This window comes from Nannobrachium achirus (assembly GCF_963921795.1).
Source record: "Nannobrachium achirus genome assembly, chromosome: 2".
NCBI classification, from domain to species: Eukaryota; Metazoa; Chordata; class Actinopteri; order Myctophiformes; family Myctophidae; genus Nannobrachium; species Nannobrachium achirus.
Window position 1 is genome coordinate 5,711,807 of NC_137811.1, and position 18,630 is coordinate 5,730,436.

Consider the following 18,630-nt stretch of genomic DNA (forward strand, 5'->3'; position numbering starts at 1 on the left):
AACAAAAGAATGATTAGGCAGACATGCAAATAGGCTGGGAGCGCTCCGCCTCCAGTTTCAACGTTGGTTTCTATTGCTCCCTCAGCCCCCCACCCATAGGAATGTGGGGGTGGGGGGCTGCCGGGCTGATGTTTTGTTTTCCCCACAAACAAAGCTGTGCGTGTTAATTTTTCGGGCTTGATCTTCCTGGGGGCTGCGGCCCCGCGGCTCACACAGAGGCGGCGTCATTGCTCAAAACTCACCGAGTCCGAAGGAAATTATGTAATTGCTTTAGAAAAAGCTGACTCCTGGGACCATTGTATTAACATAGGGGAACTTAAAAGTGAAATTTTGGCCAGAGAGGAAAAACACAAATTATGTATGGAGGAAATTAAAAAGGAACTGAGCAAACTAGAGGCTAGGATAGAAAGCAGGAGATTGTTTATGGCGAGACATGCAGAATACCTGAAACAGGCAGAAAAACAGGTTACCCCAGCCTGCAGAGCAGTACCAGAGCGGAACCACAACCGCACGCAAGGAGATCATCGAGAGATGGCCGGGACGGCGTCCCGTGTCATAGTCGCCGCACCAGAACCAGAGGGGGCGACCGCAACGTCCATGTTCAAGGTCACGGAGCCACACATCTGTGGTCCTGACCGCACTCCAGAGGGAGATCGAGGTGCCATTGGGGGAAGTCCAGCACCGGCAGACCAACACACAGCCGCCACTGAAGGCGCTGTCAGAGAGACCGCTGCAGAAGCAAGCCAGCCGTCCCTAACCAAGTCAGCTAAGCAGTACCTAGATGGAAGCAAGCCGCCCTTCACGTCGGGAAAAGACACCGACCCAGGGCCTCGCACGAATGACATGCCGGCAACAGGAGGGGGCAGAGACGCCACCGCCGCCACATCGACTACGCCAGACTACGCCAGAGAGCTCGCCACTACCGACACCCTGTCGGAGAACGCCGCCGCCCAAGGGGAGGCCATCCTAAGCAAAAGCTACGCACCAGCAAAGGGAGTGGACGAGGTCGCCACGTCCCACAACCCCGTCACAACGACCACATCGTACGACGCCACAGAGCTCGTCGCCATTCAGCCTGCCGTCATCAGGGACGCCGTCGGCACGTCAACTGTCAACCCCGCTGTGGGGCGGGCAAAATCAGCCGTAGCGGTCTCCCACACTAAGACCGAAGATGGCTCACTCATTGCAACACACACCACACCAAATGCATTGAGCCCCTGCTCAGTGGCAGTTGTCACTCGCTGCCACACCGCACCACTCACAACAGCTGTCACTAGCTGTCACACTAAGGCTAAAGGGGGTTCCCTCACAGCCACACACACCACAGCTGTCAAAACCGTCACTGGCATGCTCTCACGCCATCCAGTGGCAACCACAGTGAAGCCGATTGACAGTGAGATTTTGTTCTGGGAAGACTTGTCACTTGAAGACCAGAAGTACATTATGGACTACTTTGAAGACGTATGCGCGCTCACCGAACCGTCGTTCACCACTGTCACGCGTACGGTAAAGATGAGTTTTGCGAGACTGCACACACACACAAAGGCCGCAAGGGCCAGAATCAAGTGGAAAGAAAAATAGTTTGCTTTCCCACAAAAGAAAGGGAGAGGAATCTATGACGGGTAGCCAATAAATATTGGCAAACGAAGGACATTCGGAATCATTTCTGTGTAAACAGTATTCAATGTAAAGTAATTGTTTTACCATGAGTTGTCCAGGAAGAACGGAGAGAAATGCAAAAAATGAAATGTAAGGTTTTTATTGTAATTGGAACGGAATTTAACCTTTGAAGTATTAGCTTGAAAATAATCAATACGACAATTTGTAGATCTGCTATTTTCCACAGGAAATTTGAGAAATTGACTAAAACCCACCAAGGGAATTGCTTTAAGAAATTTGTAATACGAAATTATTTGTGAACAATCATCAGTAGAGTCAAGCTTAACCAAACTAAGAAAAGCTAAAAGTTATATAAACTAAGGTGAGGGGTGGGGTGTAAAAAATAACACTTCCTGCCTAATGTCTCTGTCACAGAGGTCAATGAAACGAACCATCCCCTGCTACCATTAGAGTATTAAAGATTCAATTGAGGAATTTGTTTAATAAGATGGAAAATTAATAAATGTAAACTTGAAGAATTTAACGGAATGAACATTTAAACTAGTGCAAATCTACAGGTCAACCAAACAAAAGTAAAAAATTCTAAAGAAAATCATAACTACTGGAATAGAAATAACAATTAGGAACAGAGTATTTTATTTTCAGCCTAACAAAATGAATGTATTAGACTGAGGTGAGGGGTGTCAAGTTATTTTCGTACTGTCATGAGTGTATTAAAATTATGGAAGTCAAATTATATAGAAATGTATCCTGAAATAACTCAGTCTGTAATCTATAGAAGTTAACAAGGAATCAAGCCATAAAATGACCCTGTCGCATGGAATGTGTGACCTAACTGCAGAGGAGAGAGGGGCCAGATAACGTCGTAAAACCCCCACACAAACAAACAAGGGTGTCATGCTCTCAGCATGAGAGAGAGGAAAGAGAATCCATTGAGAAACTGTCATTTCATATTTACTGCATGTATGCATTATTATTATTAAGTAACCAAATGTATGTATCATTCTAAATCCGCTGTAATATTCTTAAAATGCATCTATGTTTCTTTATTCCCGTATGTTTGTACCCAACTAGTACAAAAATAAGTGTCTAGTGGCCTCTCACAGTGTGTGTCGAAACCCCAACCATTCACTCACAACCCAGAGGTAACCTAGACAAAGGGCCCCACTACAGGGGGTATAGGCCCTCCAAATCCAGAGCTCAGATTACACTGTAGGAAAGACAGAGAGTAAACTCACAACCTGATTGGCCGGCAGAGGCCACACATCTTGTATCTTACTAGCAAACAGGAAGGGAACTTCAGATTCACCGGAGACACAGCAAAGAAGACATCCTTAAGCAGAACCTACCTCTCTCATGAGGTCTGAAACCATCTAAATTGGAGACCCTTGGATATGCTATTGGTAATTATCCTGCCTGTGAAACGTGTATTGTTATAATCCATGCTTATATGTATTTGAAACTAATTGCATTTGTATCGTGCTATTTGTGCTTTTTCCCTGGGGCCTTTCCTTTTGTAATGTACTAGTTTTAATACCTTTAATGTGTAGAGAAAGGCCAGTGTAGAATGACCTTAGCTTAAGTTGAATCAACAGGAGTAATGGAACCACGAACGGTCGCGTAATCCTCTCTGTTGCCTAAACTAAGATATGTGTGAATGTTAGGGAGATTTGAATTGTTTCTGTAATACAATAAATCCAAAAAGACATACTTTCGTCATTATTACATTAGGACTACAACACGAGTATTATACTTAACCTATCCAGGGTCATCCTGCCTTTTCAACAGGTTTAAATCATTGCGCACAAGCGCGATGGTCTATAAAGTTGAACAAGGTCTGCTCCTTGAGCTGGTGGGTTATACATTAATGAGGGTTATATATTGGTTTTCTATTTCCCCAATAACAAGAACATACCTTCCTTCCTTGTCTCTGATAAATGTTTCACTTTTGAACATAAGGTTATTTTTAATTAGGACTGCCACCCCTCGTCTAGCTGATGTAAAGGAGGAGGAGAAAACTTGGGACGAAGCTAATTTCTCCAATTTTGCATGTTCCACCTTACTCAAATGTGTTTCTTGTAGAAAAATAATTTCTCCTCCTCTTATAAGTTTTTGGATTACTCGCTTTCTTTTTATTAAACTATTCAAACCATTTGTATTCAAAGTAATTCATTTAAGTTTTCCCATGTTTCCCTTTAGATTCAATTTCCTCATATTCAAAGCCTCTTGACATACAATTCAAAAAACTAGAACAAAAACAAAACAAAACACCCCTCTGTGAGCATCCAGCCTTGGCAACCTCTCTGTGGTTGCGGCGATAATTCCACATAATTATAATTATGTGAAAAAAAGGAGCTTTCGAAGAAAGACTCCCGCCACAGGATGGTCCATGTGGCTAAAAAGGGATAAAGTAAATCCCATATTTGCATGGTGGGCTGCATACTAGAGGTGGGACGTTCGTGAACGAATCGAGTCTTTTGAACGGCTCTTTGAAATGAACGATGGGATTCGGTTCGCAGTAGGGAGCCGTTCCTTTTGTAAATGAACAGTGGTGGGGAAAAGTACTCAAATTCTTTACTGAAGTAAAAAAAAAAATATCAATAGGCCTACTGCAATCAAATCAATGTAGAAATACTCTGCCACAAGTAGAAGTTTGGAATATTAAAGCTATACTGTGTAAGATGCTCAACTTGTGGTCAGTAGCCCTATAGCAAACCGCGGTCGCGTCCGCGTCTTTCGGCCGTTTTTCGTACCTTCACACCCCCGCGTCTGCCTCCACAACGCCGAGAGCTATCTTTAGAGGGGTCCCTGGTTCCTGTGCGTTCAGGCATTCCGGAGAAACGGACTACTTCACCCTGCCTGGTAGGCGAGATTACCTTTTGAGTAAAGAGACACACGGGCGACTACAAATATGGCCGCCATAGCGACCCCACTTCAAGATGCGCTGTGATTGGCCGGCAGTGTATAACCCTCGCTGTGATTGGCCGGTAGTGTGATGACGCAATTTTTCCACGAAAACCGGTCCCCGGTAGGGATCATAGAAAACATATAAAGAGAAGGCTTTAGAAGCTGAAAATAACGGAGTGGGGGTTCTAAAACTTTAGCGATTTAACAGTTAGGACAATTTTAAGATTTGTTTTATAAAAAAGGTTACATGGTATAACTTTAATATACTTGAGTAAAAGTACAAAAGTATTTACTTAAAGTACAAAGTACCAATAGTAGAAAGAATTCATTGTGCAGAATGTCCTGTTTCACAGGTTTTCCAATGAATAAAATGTAAAAAAAAACATTTGAAAATAGCCGATCTACAAGTTCACAATGCGTCGCGTTGCGACGCATTGTGAACTTGTAGATCGGCTATTTTCAAATGGCAGGTATGTACCTATATATGTCCGAAATAAATGTATATAGGGTTGAAGTTATTTGTAATTATAATCAAAATCTACAAAGTAACTATAGTAACTCAAATGAGCCAGTCTTTTGAACGGCTCTTTGCTTATTTGTAATTATAATCAAAATCTACAAAGTAACCAGTAACTCAAATGAGCCAGTCTTTTGAACGGCTCTTTGAAAGGAACGAATCCAGAGATCCGGCTCACTTCAAAGAGCCATAAATCCCATCTCTAATCCGCTGACACTGAACGTCTTTGTCTTTGTCCAATTGGCTAAATTGGTGTCACAAGCACCGTCCCGTCCCAGGCTGAGGAGACAACTGGATGCAGGCTCAGAGAGACGGCAGATTTCCTCTCTCTCTCTCTCTCTCTCTCTCTCTCTCTCTCTCTCTCTCTCTCGACTGTCTGGGACCACATTTTAAGTTAAAGAAGAATGGCTAAGCAGACTCCGACTCCCCCGGGACCATAGACTGTATAAAATATACCCGGGACATTCTGACTGATACTCTACGTGTTTAGGCTGGGTTAGCAGATCGCTCGCCGAGACTCGCGCTCGCCCTGAACTTGCACGAAATCTCGCCCAAAGCTTTGGTCCCCCCCCCCCCCTGGCCTGCTGCAAGTATCTAAACATGGAGAGTTGGGTGTGTTTGCTCCTGATGGTGCTATGCGCTCTCCGTTCTACGCGTTCTGCCCTGGCTTTAGGAGAGATGATGACAAATGACGACTATGACCAGAAGTTCTCCGACAACCTGGAGGTCAACTTTCCAACTGACAGGGAGAAGTCAGGTCCCAATTGGATCCGTGGTGTGGGTCCAATAGTGGTAACCAAGGACGGAGCCATAAGGGGGCTGCTTGCTGATAAGTCCTATATATTCTATGGGATACCGTATGCGGACCCCCCTGTTGGAGCTTACCGCTGGAAGCCCCCCAGACCGCTCAGCGCGTGGCCCGCGGTGTACGATGCCACCTTCCCCCGGGCAGCCTGCATGCAGGGCTGCAGTGGGCCCATCTCGGAGGAGTGCCCGCAGAAGGTAAGGCAGGACACATGAATGTGAACCTTCGTTTTATTAGTATTTTTAAAGCATTGTGTTCTTTATTTCTGCTTTTCCCTGTTTGCTCATTCCATTTCATCAAATGATGCCGTTTTGTGTAATGCACTTAGTTCTGTTTTAAAAAGGTGCTCCATAAATAAACATTACTAGGTTATGTTATGATACAGCTGGACACAAAACACATAAAACGACCACCACTCGTAAATTGTTATGATGAATGCTTACTGTAGGCCTATGTATGTCAGTGACAAATGATCAGTAGTATCATGTCTAAAATCTTATCATACAAGCCTATAGGTGGTATCCTGTATTTGATCACGAGCTTGTAGATCTGCTATTTATTTGTGAACATTTGTCGAATGGGACCTCGGGTCTTAATTTACAGTATCCACGGGCAGGGGCGTCACAAGGGGTAGGAAAGTGGGACTGAGTTAACAGGGCCCAAGGTGGAGGGGTCCTATAATAACTTAATCAATTGAAAAATAGCAGATATACAAGCTCACAGCGCGGCACCGAGTGCCGCGCTGCGAGCTTGTAGATCTGCTATTTTTGAAAAGTTAGAAAATGTGTGAAAATCTTTGAATATAATGTATTTTTTAAGCGAACGTTTGTAACTCAAATTTTGCTTCGGGGGGGGGGGTCCCTGGAACTAAATATTTTCAGATCGGGGTCCGTGGGCCAAATACATATCATCTTGGGGGTCCTTGCACACATTTTTCACAATTTTTCAAAAATAGCAGATCTACAAGCTCTGTGAGCTTGTATATCTGCTATTTTTCAATAGTTAACATTCATGGGGGGGGGGGGGGGGGGGGGGGGGCGCAGTGAATCCTTGTACCCAGGGCCCAGAATTTGGTGTGACGCCCCTGTCTACGGGACCTCGGCCCCCCTGAGTGTAAACTGTGCTCTCTGGTGGTTCCACATAAGGTGAGCGAGGACTGTCTGTATCTGAACATCTTCGTCCCCCTGGACGTCAACTTCAGCGCGCCGCTGCTCAGACCGCTGCCCGTGATGGTGTGGATCCACGGCGGAGACTTCATCGTGGGCTCCGCCTCCAAGCCGCTGTACGACGGACGCTTCATCAGCAACTTCACCCACACTGTGATCGTCAGCATGGAGTACCGTCTGGGTGGGAAACAATGTCTCCACTGTGTGTGTCTTCTTCGCCAGCAGGCTGCTGATTATTAGAGATGGGATGTTCGCGAACAAATCGAGTCTTTTGAACGGCTCTTTAAATGAACAGTGGTGGGGAAAAGTACTCAAATTCTTTACTGAAGTTTAAAAAAAAATATCAATACTGCAATCAATGTAGAAATACTCTGCCACAAGTAGAAGTTTGGAATACTTGAGTAAAAGTACAAAAGTATTGGTATCAAAATGTACTTAACAAAATGTACTTAAAGTACAAAGTACCAATAGTGGAAAGTATTCATTGTGCAGAATGTCCTGTTTCACAGGTTTTCCAATTAGTAAAATGTAAAAAAAATGGCAGGTTTGTGCCTATATATGTCCGAAATAAATGTATATAGGGTTGAAGTTATTTGTAATTATAATCAAAATCTACAAAGTAACTAGTAACTCAAATGAGCCAGTCTTTTGAACGGCTCTTTGAAAGGAACGGATCCCACAGATCCGGCTCACTTCAAAGAACCATAAATCCCATCTCTAGTGATTATAGGGGCAGCAGCAGGAGGAGGGGGAGGGGCCTGGGTGTGAGGGAGGGGGAGGGGCCTGGGTGTGAGGGCCCTAACAGGGTTCTCGTGGAAGACATCAACGATGTTCATATAATCATATCATCATATTGAGTGTGTGTGTGTGCGTGCGTGCGTGCGTGCGTGCGTGCGTGCGTGCGTGCGTGCGGGCGTGCGTGCGTGCGTGCGTGCGTGCGTGTGTGCGCGCGTGCGTGTACAGCAGGTGTTTCCACACTTTTGTGTCTCAGGTCACCCCATGAATATTTTTTTAATCCGAGGCACCCCTACATAATAATTTTCACTCCCAGCACCTTAAATGTATAGCATATCGTCGTTGTCGGGTGGAAACCAAACCGTTCATTTTGTATTTATCATCTATAAAATGTACTAAACTAGTGAAAACAGCAGATCTACAATGCTTGTAGATCGGCTGTTTTCACTAGTTTTGTGCGACAGAGGTTCCTGCCTGACAGTGACGATATTTTAGTGATTATGTTGCGAGGAAAACGTTGAGATAACAGCCATTTTGGTTAGAACTGACTGAAAATAACTTTGTACTTCAAATTTAAAATGATACTAAATATTTCTTCAAGTGTCCAAATAAATTCCAAATATTATCAAATGATCTCGCCGCAGCCCTGGACTGCCGTCGTGGCACCCCAGGGTGCCCCGTCACCCACTTTGAAAACCCCTGGTGTACTGGATTTACTTGTACTTCAGAACAACACATTTTATGAGGAACATTTTCCTGGTCCTTCCTCACAAGATGAGTTGTTGTTTTTATTGTTAAGAAATAAATGACAGTCCTTTTATAGCAGCTTGCACCTTATGGATGTGGACGCCTTGTGGAGCAGTTTAGTGGCCTTGTGGAATCCACTGGGGACTGAATTTCCGTCTTAGCATTTATATTATAATAATATAAATGGTATGATAGTTAGTATATATTATAATATCTCATAATTCTGACATCATAAAATCTACTGCAATTTGAGTCATCAGCTGTCTACTGACCAGATTTGCAAGCTGGTAAAAGGAGTTCGACTTCCAGAAATAGAAGTACAAGCTGGTAAATTTGTTTTTTTCCCCCATGTCCTCATGTCCTTACAAGTATAGTAATACAAAGGTAGGCGCGTGTGTGTGTGTGCGTGTGTGTGTGTGTGTGTGTGTGTGTGTGTGTGTGTGCATGCGTGCGCACGCTCATGTATGTGCCAGAATGTGATCATTGTACTGTGACAAATACCTGAGCATGCATGTTCTCAATGTCATGCAATTAAATTGCCACATGCAAGTTATTCAGCCTCTCCCACAAGACAAGACAAGACAAGACAAGACAAGACAAGACAAGACAAGACAAGACAAGACAAGGACAAAGGATAAATGAACAATAATTTCATGTAAAAAAATGACAAACTTCCCCTCATGCTTCACCCATCATGCAGTGATGTTACTAGGTTTTCAATGTAATGGGTCCCGGGATCCACAGGTGGTCATTCAAATGGGTCCCAGAAAAGTTTTATGAGTCCTCAATACAATGTCTTCGAGCGCTGTGAGCTTGTAGATCGGCTATTTTCAAAATGTTTGCCTATTTCTAATGTTTGAACTTAATTATATTTACATCACTGGGACCCCAATTTATATTAAATGTTAAAATACTAGAGTACAAATGGAACAGGTCCATTTGGTTCCATTTGTTCACCGAATTACAGACCCATAAAGTTCTATTTGGTTCCTAACTATCATTTATCTGGGGACCCCCTGGAACTCCCTCAAGGACCCAGGACCCCACTTTGAGAACCACTAGTGAAAATAGTTTTTAGCTGTTCCAGGTTTAACTGATAATAAATCTTTACAGTGTTTATCTTACACAATACATTAAAAAACGAATTAAACTATCTAAACTAATATAGCAACTTAAGTAGAAGAAGTAAATTATTTTAACATGGACTCCAATGGAGGCACATCCCCGGGACCCCAGGACCATGACATGAATGAGTCCCTGGGCGACTTGAATGAGTTTTTGATGCGGGATGCGCACGTAATGACATCACTGATCATGTAAACCTATTTAAACGATTTAAAGGTGCATTCGGGTTCCTCGTCTCGGGAAAGGATCCCAAAACCTCGGCTGCAGGGAATTATGGGATATTGGACCAGCAAGCAGCTCTTCTGTGGGTCCAACGGAACGTTGCCATGTTTGGAGGTGACCCCAGCAAGGTACGCACGCACGCACGCACGCACGCACGCACGCACGCACGCACGCACGCACGCACACACACACACACACACAATCTCGTTGTTGTGACATACTGAGGACATTACATAGACTTCTATTAATTTCCTGTGGCCTTACCCTAACCTCTATCCCTAAACCTAAACCCTAACCCAAACTTTGTGAGGACCGGCAAATGTCCTCACTTTGTCTATTTTTTCCAATTCTACTATGCTTGTGAGGACCTCTGGTCCTCAGTATGTCACAAAAACGAGAGCACACACACACACACACACACACACACACACACGCACGCACACACACACACACATACACACACACACACACACACACACACACACACACACACACACACACACACACACACACACACACTCTCTCTCTCTCTCTCTCTCTCTCTCTCTCTCTCTCTCTCTCTCTCTCTCTCTCTCTCTCTCTCTCTCTCTCTGACTCTCCAAGTCCCACTTACTACAGCAATATAAGTACTGTAATTACTGGCAGCATTCCTGCAGTGTTGCTGTTAATTATCCAATGTCAGAAATCTCTATGAGGCCTTGTGAAAATGGTTTGCTTACTGTCTACTTCAGGGGCCTTCAAAGTTTTCAGGCCAAGGACCCCTTAGTTGAGACAGAGATGAAGCAGGGACCCCCACTACCTTTTCAGAGATTATATACTGTATAGTTTCATTGTTTGACAGCACTATCATCAGTGTATTTTGCATTTTGGATTGTACATTTTCAGATATTTAACCACTTGAACCGTCAATACTTACGGTTATATAAACTATATAATAAACTTGACCTTTCACTCTGTACTTAGTCTGCTCTTTTTCCCCTCTACACCAAACCTCTTTGCCAAAAATAGCCTCGCGCGAGGCGTTGTGAGCTTTTAGATCTGCTATTTTTGCCTCAAGTTCTCAGAATATGGACGTTAGGGTTCAAGTGGTTGATATAAAAAAGGAGAAAAAAGGTTTCTATCACTCAAAGATTTAGAGGACCCCCTGTAGTAACTCTGAGGACCCCCTAGGGGTCCCGGACCCCCTGTTGAAGACCCCTGGTCTACTTTATTACCAATGAGTCATGAGTTATGATGTTTATAATAGTTCAGAATGCAGGACCGAAGAACCAAACTGGCCTCCTGGCAAAGCAGCAGTTATGCATATTAATGCCAGACATAAACCTGTTACATACCATGACATCAGATGAAGTGACTCACTTGATCTAATTAATTGAATAATTGACAGAACAAGGTTGTAGGACTAGGAGTGGCATTAGTAGCATTAGTAGCATTAGTAGCATTTTGAATGACCACTTTTTGTCAGTGGTGCTCAAACATTTTCACGTGAAGGACCCCCAAAATGAAAGGTATTTGGCCACGGACCCCCATCTCAAAATATTTAGTTCCAGGGACCACCCCAGAAGCAAAATGTGAGTTACAAATGTTTGCTTAAAAAATACATATAGTGAAAGATTTGCACAGATTTTCACGACTTTTCAAAAATAGCAGATCTACAAGCTTGCAGTGTGCCACGCTGTGAGCTTGTATATCTGCTATTTTTCAATAGCTAAAGTATAAAATAATTAAGGCCCCTCCACCTTGGGCCCACTCCCCCCCCCCCCCCCCCCCCCCCCGCCCCCCCCCCCCCCCCCCGCCTAAGGCAATACACACAGGAAACTGTAACCAGCCTATGTAACCAGACTATGATTAGCACTTCATATACTATTAATTATTGCTATCAGACGTGCTTATATCTTAATTCCGTCGCTGATATGCGAGGTTAGATTGAATGGAATGTAAGCTTGAAAAAATAAATACTGAATCAATTGCCCCTGGTGTTTTCTGTCTCAGGTAACGATCTTTGGGGAGAGTGCCGGGGCCCAGTCTGTGAGCCTCCATTTAATGATCCAGAGCAGCAAACCTCTGTTCAAACAAGCCATCTTCCAGAGCCTTCCCTTCTCCATCCCTCTCAAGACCAGGTGAGGAACTCACTTGATATCAACTGGCCTGGGGTTTCTCAATCTCAAGGTTGGGCCAGTGTTGATTTCGTCGACTAAAACTATGACGAGAAATGTGTGTCGACTGCGTTTTTTTCACTGACGAAAACTAAATAAAAACTAAATAAAAACTAAGCTGTGATGACTAAAACTAAGACTAAATATATTGACAATTTCGTCAACAAAATAAAAACTAGACTAAAACGTTAGGGAGGGACTAGTGGAGAAGAGAGTCATTTTATGTTTGGTTGCTCTCAGTTGTTGCTTGCTGAAAATAGCAGATCTACAAGCTCACAACGCGTCGCGCTGCGACGCGTTGTGAGCTTGTAGATCGGCTATTTTCAGCATGCAACCAAGTGTAAAATCAGTCATTACGATGCCATCAAGGCCTGCCAAAATACATTTTAGTTGACTAAATCAACTGTAGATTTAGTCAACTAAAATCTCATGATATTTAGTCGACTAAAATTAGACTAAAACTAAAACTTTTCAGGTGACTAAATTATGACTAAAACGAAATGAGATTTTATTCAAAAGACTATGACTAAAACTAAATCAAAAATTGCTGTCAAAAACAACACTGGGTTGGGCCAAGCCGAAGACCCCTAAAACTTTCTCTGCCTGGAGTTTGTGATCTTGGTAACTAAGCCTTGCCTAAGAAGGAGATCTCCGTCTTAGCCTTTTTGTTTTAAATCAACGTATTAACACCGCCGTTGTCTAATGTTTGATCGGGCGTCGGTTGCTAATAGTTGCTTGCTAGGAGACTAAGGCGCCGTTCACACTGCGTTTTTGCAACGAGAATTCTGCAAAAGGAAAAGTCAGAGATGCCTTCCGTTCAGACGACAACGGCATTTTCGGAGGTTAAAAACGGAAAGATCTTGAAACGCAGAGTTGGGTGGAAAAGCTGACTCCTCTCTCCCCTCGCGTCACCGTGTGAACAACAGAAACGCAAGAAAGGACAACACATGTGATGTCATGGCTCGCATACGCTTCCATACAGCCTACCGCAGCTCGCGGTGCCACGTTACCATGGTGAATGGTAAACAAGGAAGTATACTCATCTATCCGTACGTCACCGCCACCTAGCGAAACTACATGGACACTACATCATTTCAAGCCCTAATCTGGCTTCATATGAACGCTTTATAAAAAGGAAAACGTAACGGCGAGGTCCCGGGACCTCGCCGTTTTCTCTATAGAGCGTTGCAGTATGTACGGGGCCTAAATAACCCAGAAACAAAACATTGATTCCCCATCCGATCCCATCTAACTTCAGAAGAAGAAATGCGCTTTCCTCATTCTTCTAGGTTTGGAAAGCGTCAAACGGCCCCGCCCAGTGTCCGCATGAATGTTGTGCTCTCCTCCTCGCACAGAGTACATTTAACAAGGAAGCGAAACCACTGGTCGCTCACACACAGTAAGGCTGTAGAAATCACTGCAACGAATGGGAGAACACACGGCAGTGTGCACGCGCGCTATCGTCCTCCAAAAACACTAAAAACCTTGGCACTGAAGCGATTAAATCTGAAAAAACTGAGATCTCTCTTCTTAGGCTTAACTTAATTGTAACTGGTACTTAGGGACAGTATGGGTTCATTATAGTATTAGCCTGAACCCATTCAAAACCATGCTTTCAATTATGTGGGGGAAATTAACTCCTTTTTTGATTCCTGAAAAGATTAACCTCGAAATGTTTGAGAAATCCACATAATGTCTTGATGCAAGCCATGCTACATTGTTCTTTATATAGTTGGCCTAGAGCAGGGGTCTTCAACAGGGGGTCTGGGAACCCTAGGGGGTCCTCAGAGTTACTACAGGGGGTCCTCCAAATCTTTGTGTGATAGGATCATTCTTTTAAATGAACAACTTGAACCCTCGCAAACCTATTCTGAGAACTTTAGCCAAAAATAGCCGATCTACAACGAGGCGTTGAGAGCTTGTAGATCGGCTGTCTTTAGCAAATAGGTTTTTGTGTAGAGGTAAAAAAAGATCAGACCAAGACAGAGTGAAAGGTCAAATTTACTAAGTATTTACGATTTAAGTGGTTAAACGTCTGAAAAAACATATTAACATGAATCCAACATATGCTGTCAAAATCTGCAACACAATATTATACGATATGTGGTGGGGGGTCCCTGCTTTATCTCCCTCTCAGCTAAGGGGTCCCTGCTTTATCTCCCTCTCAGCTAAGGGGTCCCTGCTTTATCTCTCTCTCAGCTAAGGGGTCCCTGCTTTATCTCCCTCTCAGCTAAGGGGTCCTTGGCCTGAACCCGTTGAAGACCCCTGTGCCTAGAGATTAATCAAGGCTGACCAGAGATATGTTGGTGTGTGTTGTGTTTCCAGGCACGATGCCCTGAAGCTTGGGAAGGGTTTTGCCAAACAGGCCAACTGCACCGTGACTGACATCGTGTGTCTCCTGTCCCTGAGTCCCCAGGCTGTCCTCGCTGCCCAGATCAAGTCAAGTAGGACAAAACCCTTGATTGATTGATTGATTGATTGATTGATTGATTGATTGATTGAAGAATGTATTAGAAGTTTGCAATAGAAAAAAGTACAGTTTCATGACAGTACAAATCACTGGTACAAGGTCAACTAAAAGGAGATCCTAGAAAGCCGAGGCTTATTTCCACAGGAACCACACTTTAAGTATCTCATGTAACATTGAAAGACAGACGGATAGAACATACTTTATCTAGGATAATATCAGTTTCAAAAGCATAACATCAAATACAAAGGCAGAAAAAAAAAGAAAAAAGGGGGGGGGGGGGCATGGGGGCTTAGTCTATTTACAAGTCACGGGTAGTAGCTGTCTGAAGGTGACTTTTCATACCAATTTTGAAGGAGGCTAGGGATTTGCTCTCCTTTAAGGCTTGTGGAAGGGTGTTCCACATGTTGATGGTATAGCAGGAGAACGAGTTAGCGCCTTGTTTAGTGTTAAATCTACGTTGATGATGATTAGTGGAGCTGCCTCTGGTGTTGTGATCGTGAACATCCTTGACCTTTAAGAAGTAGTTTGCCCTTCTAATAGAAACATAAAACTAGTAGAACACCACCTTCTAATAGAAACATAAAACTAGTAGAACACCACCTTCTAATAGAAACATAAAACTAGTAGGACACCACCTTCTAATAGAAACATAAAACTAGTAGGACACCACCCTTCTAATAGAAACATAAAACTAGTAGGACACCACCTTCTAATAGAAACATAAAACTAGTAGGACACCACCTTCTAATAGAAACATAAAACTAGTAGGACACCACCCTTCTAATAGAAACATAAAACTAGTAGGACACCACCCTTCTAATAGAAACATAAAACTAGTAGAACACCACCTTCTAATAGAAACATAAAACCAGTAGGACACCACCCTTCTAATAGAAACATAAAACTAGTAGGACACCACCCTTCTAATAGAAACATAAAACTAGTAGAACACCACCTTCTAATAGAAACATAAAACTAGTAGGACACCACCTTCTAATAGAAACATAAAACTAGTAGGACACCACCTTCTAATAGAAACATAAAACTAGTAGGACACCACCTTCTAATAGAAACATAAAACTAGTAGGACACCACACTTCTAATAGAAACATAAAACTAGTAGGACACCACCCTTCTAATAGAAACATAAAACTAGTAGGACACCACCTTCTAATAGAAACATAAAACTAGTAGGACACCACCTTCTAATAGAAACATAAAACTAGTAGGACACCACCCTTCTAATAGAAATATAAAACTAGTAGGACACCACCCTTCTAATAGAAACATAAAACTAGTAGGACACCACCCTTCTAATAGAAACATAAAACTAGTAGGACACCACCCTTCTAATAGAAACATAAAACTATAGGACACCACCTTCTAATAGAAACATAGTACTAGTAGGACACCACCCTTCTAATAGAAACATAAAACTAGTAGGACACCACCTTCTAATAGAAACATAAAACTAGCAGGACACCACCTTCTAATAGAAACCTAAAACTAGTAGGACACCACCCTTCTAATAGAAACATAAAACTAGTAGGACACCACCTTCTAATAGAAACATAAAACTAGTAGGACACCACCCTTCTAATAGACACATAAAACTAGTAGGACACCACCTTCTAATAGAAACATAAAACTATAGGACACCACCCTTCTAATAGAAACATAAAACTAGTAGGACACCACCCTTCTAATAGAAACATAAAACTAGTAGGACACCACCTTCTAATAGAAACATAAAACTAGTAGGACACCACCCTTCTAATAGAAACATAAAACTAGTAGGACACCACCCTTCTAATAGAAACATAAAACTAGTAGGACACCACCCTTCTAATAGAAACATAAAACTAGTAGGACACCACCCTTCTAATAGAAACATAAAACTAGTAGGACACCACCTTCTAATAGAAACATAAAACTAGTAGGACACCACCTTCTAATAGAAACATAAAACTAGTAGGACACCACCCTTCTAATAGAAACATAAAACTAGTAGGACACCACCTTCTAATAGAAACATAAAACTAGTAGGACACCACCCTTCTAATAGAAACATAAAACTAGTAGGACACCACCTTCTAATAGAAACATAAAACTAGTAGGACACCACCTTCTAATAGAAACATAAAACTAGTAGGACACCACCCTTCTAATAGAAACATAAAACTACTAGGACACCACCTTCTAATAGAAACATAAAACTAGTAGGACACCACCCTTCTAATAGAAACATAAAACTAGTAGGACACCACCTTCTAATAGAAACATAAAACTAGTAGGACACCACCTTCTAATAGAAACATAAAACTAGTAGGACACCACCTTCTAATAGAAACATAAAACTAGTAGGACACCACCCTTCTAATAGAAACATAAAACTAGTAGGACACCACCCTTCTAATAGAAACATAAAACTAGTAGGACACCACCTTCTAATAGAAACATAAAACTAGTAGGACACCACCCTTCTAATAGAAACATAAAACTAGTAGGACACCACCCTTCTAATAGAAACATAAAACTAGTAGGACACCACCCTTCTAATAGAAACATAAAACTAGTAGGACACCACCCTTCTAATAGAAACATAAAACTAGTAGGACACCACCCTTCTAATAGAAACATAAAACTAGTAGGACACCACCCTTCTAATAGAAACATAAAACTAGTAGGACACCACCTTCTAATAGAAACATAAAACTAGTAGGACACCACCTTCTAATAGAAACATAAAACTAGTAGGACACCACCCTTCTAATAGAAACATAAAACTAGTAGGACACCACCTTCTAATAGAAACATAAAACTAGTAGGACACCACCCTTCTAATAGAAACATAAAACTAGTAGGACACCACCTTCTAATAGAAACATAAAACTAGTAGGACACCACCCTTCTAATAGAAACATAAAACTAGTAGGACACCACCCTTCTAATAGAAACATAAAACTAGTAGGACACCACCTTCTAATAGAAACATAAAACTAGTAGGACACCACCTTCTAATAGAAACATAAAACTAGTAGGACACCACCTTCTAATAGAAACATAAAACTAGTAGGACACCACCTTGTAATAGAAACATAAAACTAGTAGGACACCACCTTCTAATAGAAACATAAAACTAGTAGGACACCACCCTTCTAATAGAAACATAAAACTAGTAGGACACCACCTTCTAATAGAAACATAAAACTAGTAGGACACCACCCTTCTAATAGAAACATAAAACTAGTAGGACACCACCTTCTAATAGAAACATAAAACTAGTAGGACACCACCCTTCTAATAGAAACATAAAACTAGTAGGACACCACCTTCTAATAGAAACATAAAACTAGTAGGACACCACCCTTCTAATAGAAATATAAAACTAGTAGGACACCACCTTCTAATAGAAACATAAAACTAGTAGGACACCACCTTCTAATAGAAACATAAAACTAGCAGGACACCACCCTTCTAATAGAAACATAAAACTATAGGACACCACCCTTCTAATAGAAACATAAAACTATTAGGACACCACCCTTCTAATAGAAACATAAAACTAGTAGGACAAAACCCTTCTAATAGAAACATAAAACTAGTAGGACACCACCTTTCTAATAGAAACATAAAACTAGTAGGACAAAACCCTTCTAATAGAAACATAAAACTAGTAGGACACCACCCTTCTAATAGAAACATAAAACTAGTAGGACACCACCTTCTAATAGAAACATAAAACTAGTAGGACACCACCCTTCTAATAGAAACATAAAACTAGTAGGACAAAACCCTTCTAATAGAAACATAAAACTAGTAGGACACCACCCTTCTAATAGAAACATAAAACTAGTAGGACACCACATTCTAATAGAAACATAAAACTAGTAGGACACCACCCTTCTAATAGAAACATAAAACTAGTAGGACACCACCTTCTAATAGAAACATAAAACTAGTAGGACACCACCCTTCTAATAGAAACATAAAACTAGTAGGACAAAACCCTTCTAATAGAAACATAAAACTAGTAGGACACCACCTTCTAATAGAAACATAAAACTAGTAGGACACCACCTTCTAATAGAAACATAAAACTAGTAGGACACCACCTTCTAATAGAAACATAAAACTAGTAGGACACCACCTTCTAATAG

At 42.0% G+C, this 18,630-nt stretch overlaps 1 protein-coding gene across 1 annotated transcript in view; it reads left to right on the forward strand.

Moving 5' to 3' along the window:
• Positions 1–423: 423 nt before the first annotated feature.
• The window catches only part of LOC308308674 (crystal protein-like), a gene marked incomplete at both ends in the record, with an annotated part of 28,686 nt that continues 10,479 nt past the window's right edge, over positions 424–18,630 (forward strand). Inside the window, 6 exons of the mRNA XM_080754120.1 lie at positions 424–1,501; positions 5,718–6,046; positions 6,995–7,196; positions 9,839–9,972; positions 11,837–11,964; positions 14,326–14,444. Of these exons, the coding sequence (XP_080610246.1) occupies positions 424–1,501; positions 5,718–6,046; positions 6,995–7,196; positions 9,839–9,972; positions 11,837–11,964; positions 14,326–14,444 (1,990 nt within the window). The remainder of the gene's footprint in view (positions 1,502–5,717; positions 6,047–6,994; positions 7,197–9,838; positions 9,973–11,836; positions 11,965–14,325; positions 14,445–18,630) is intronic.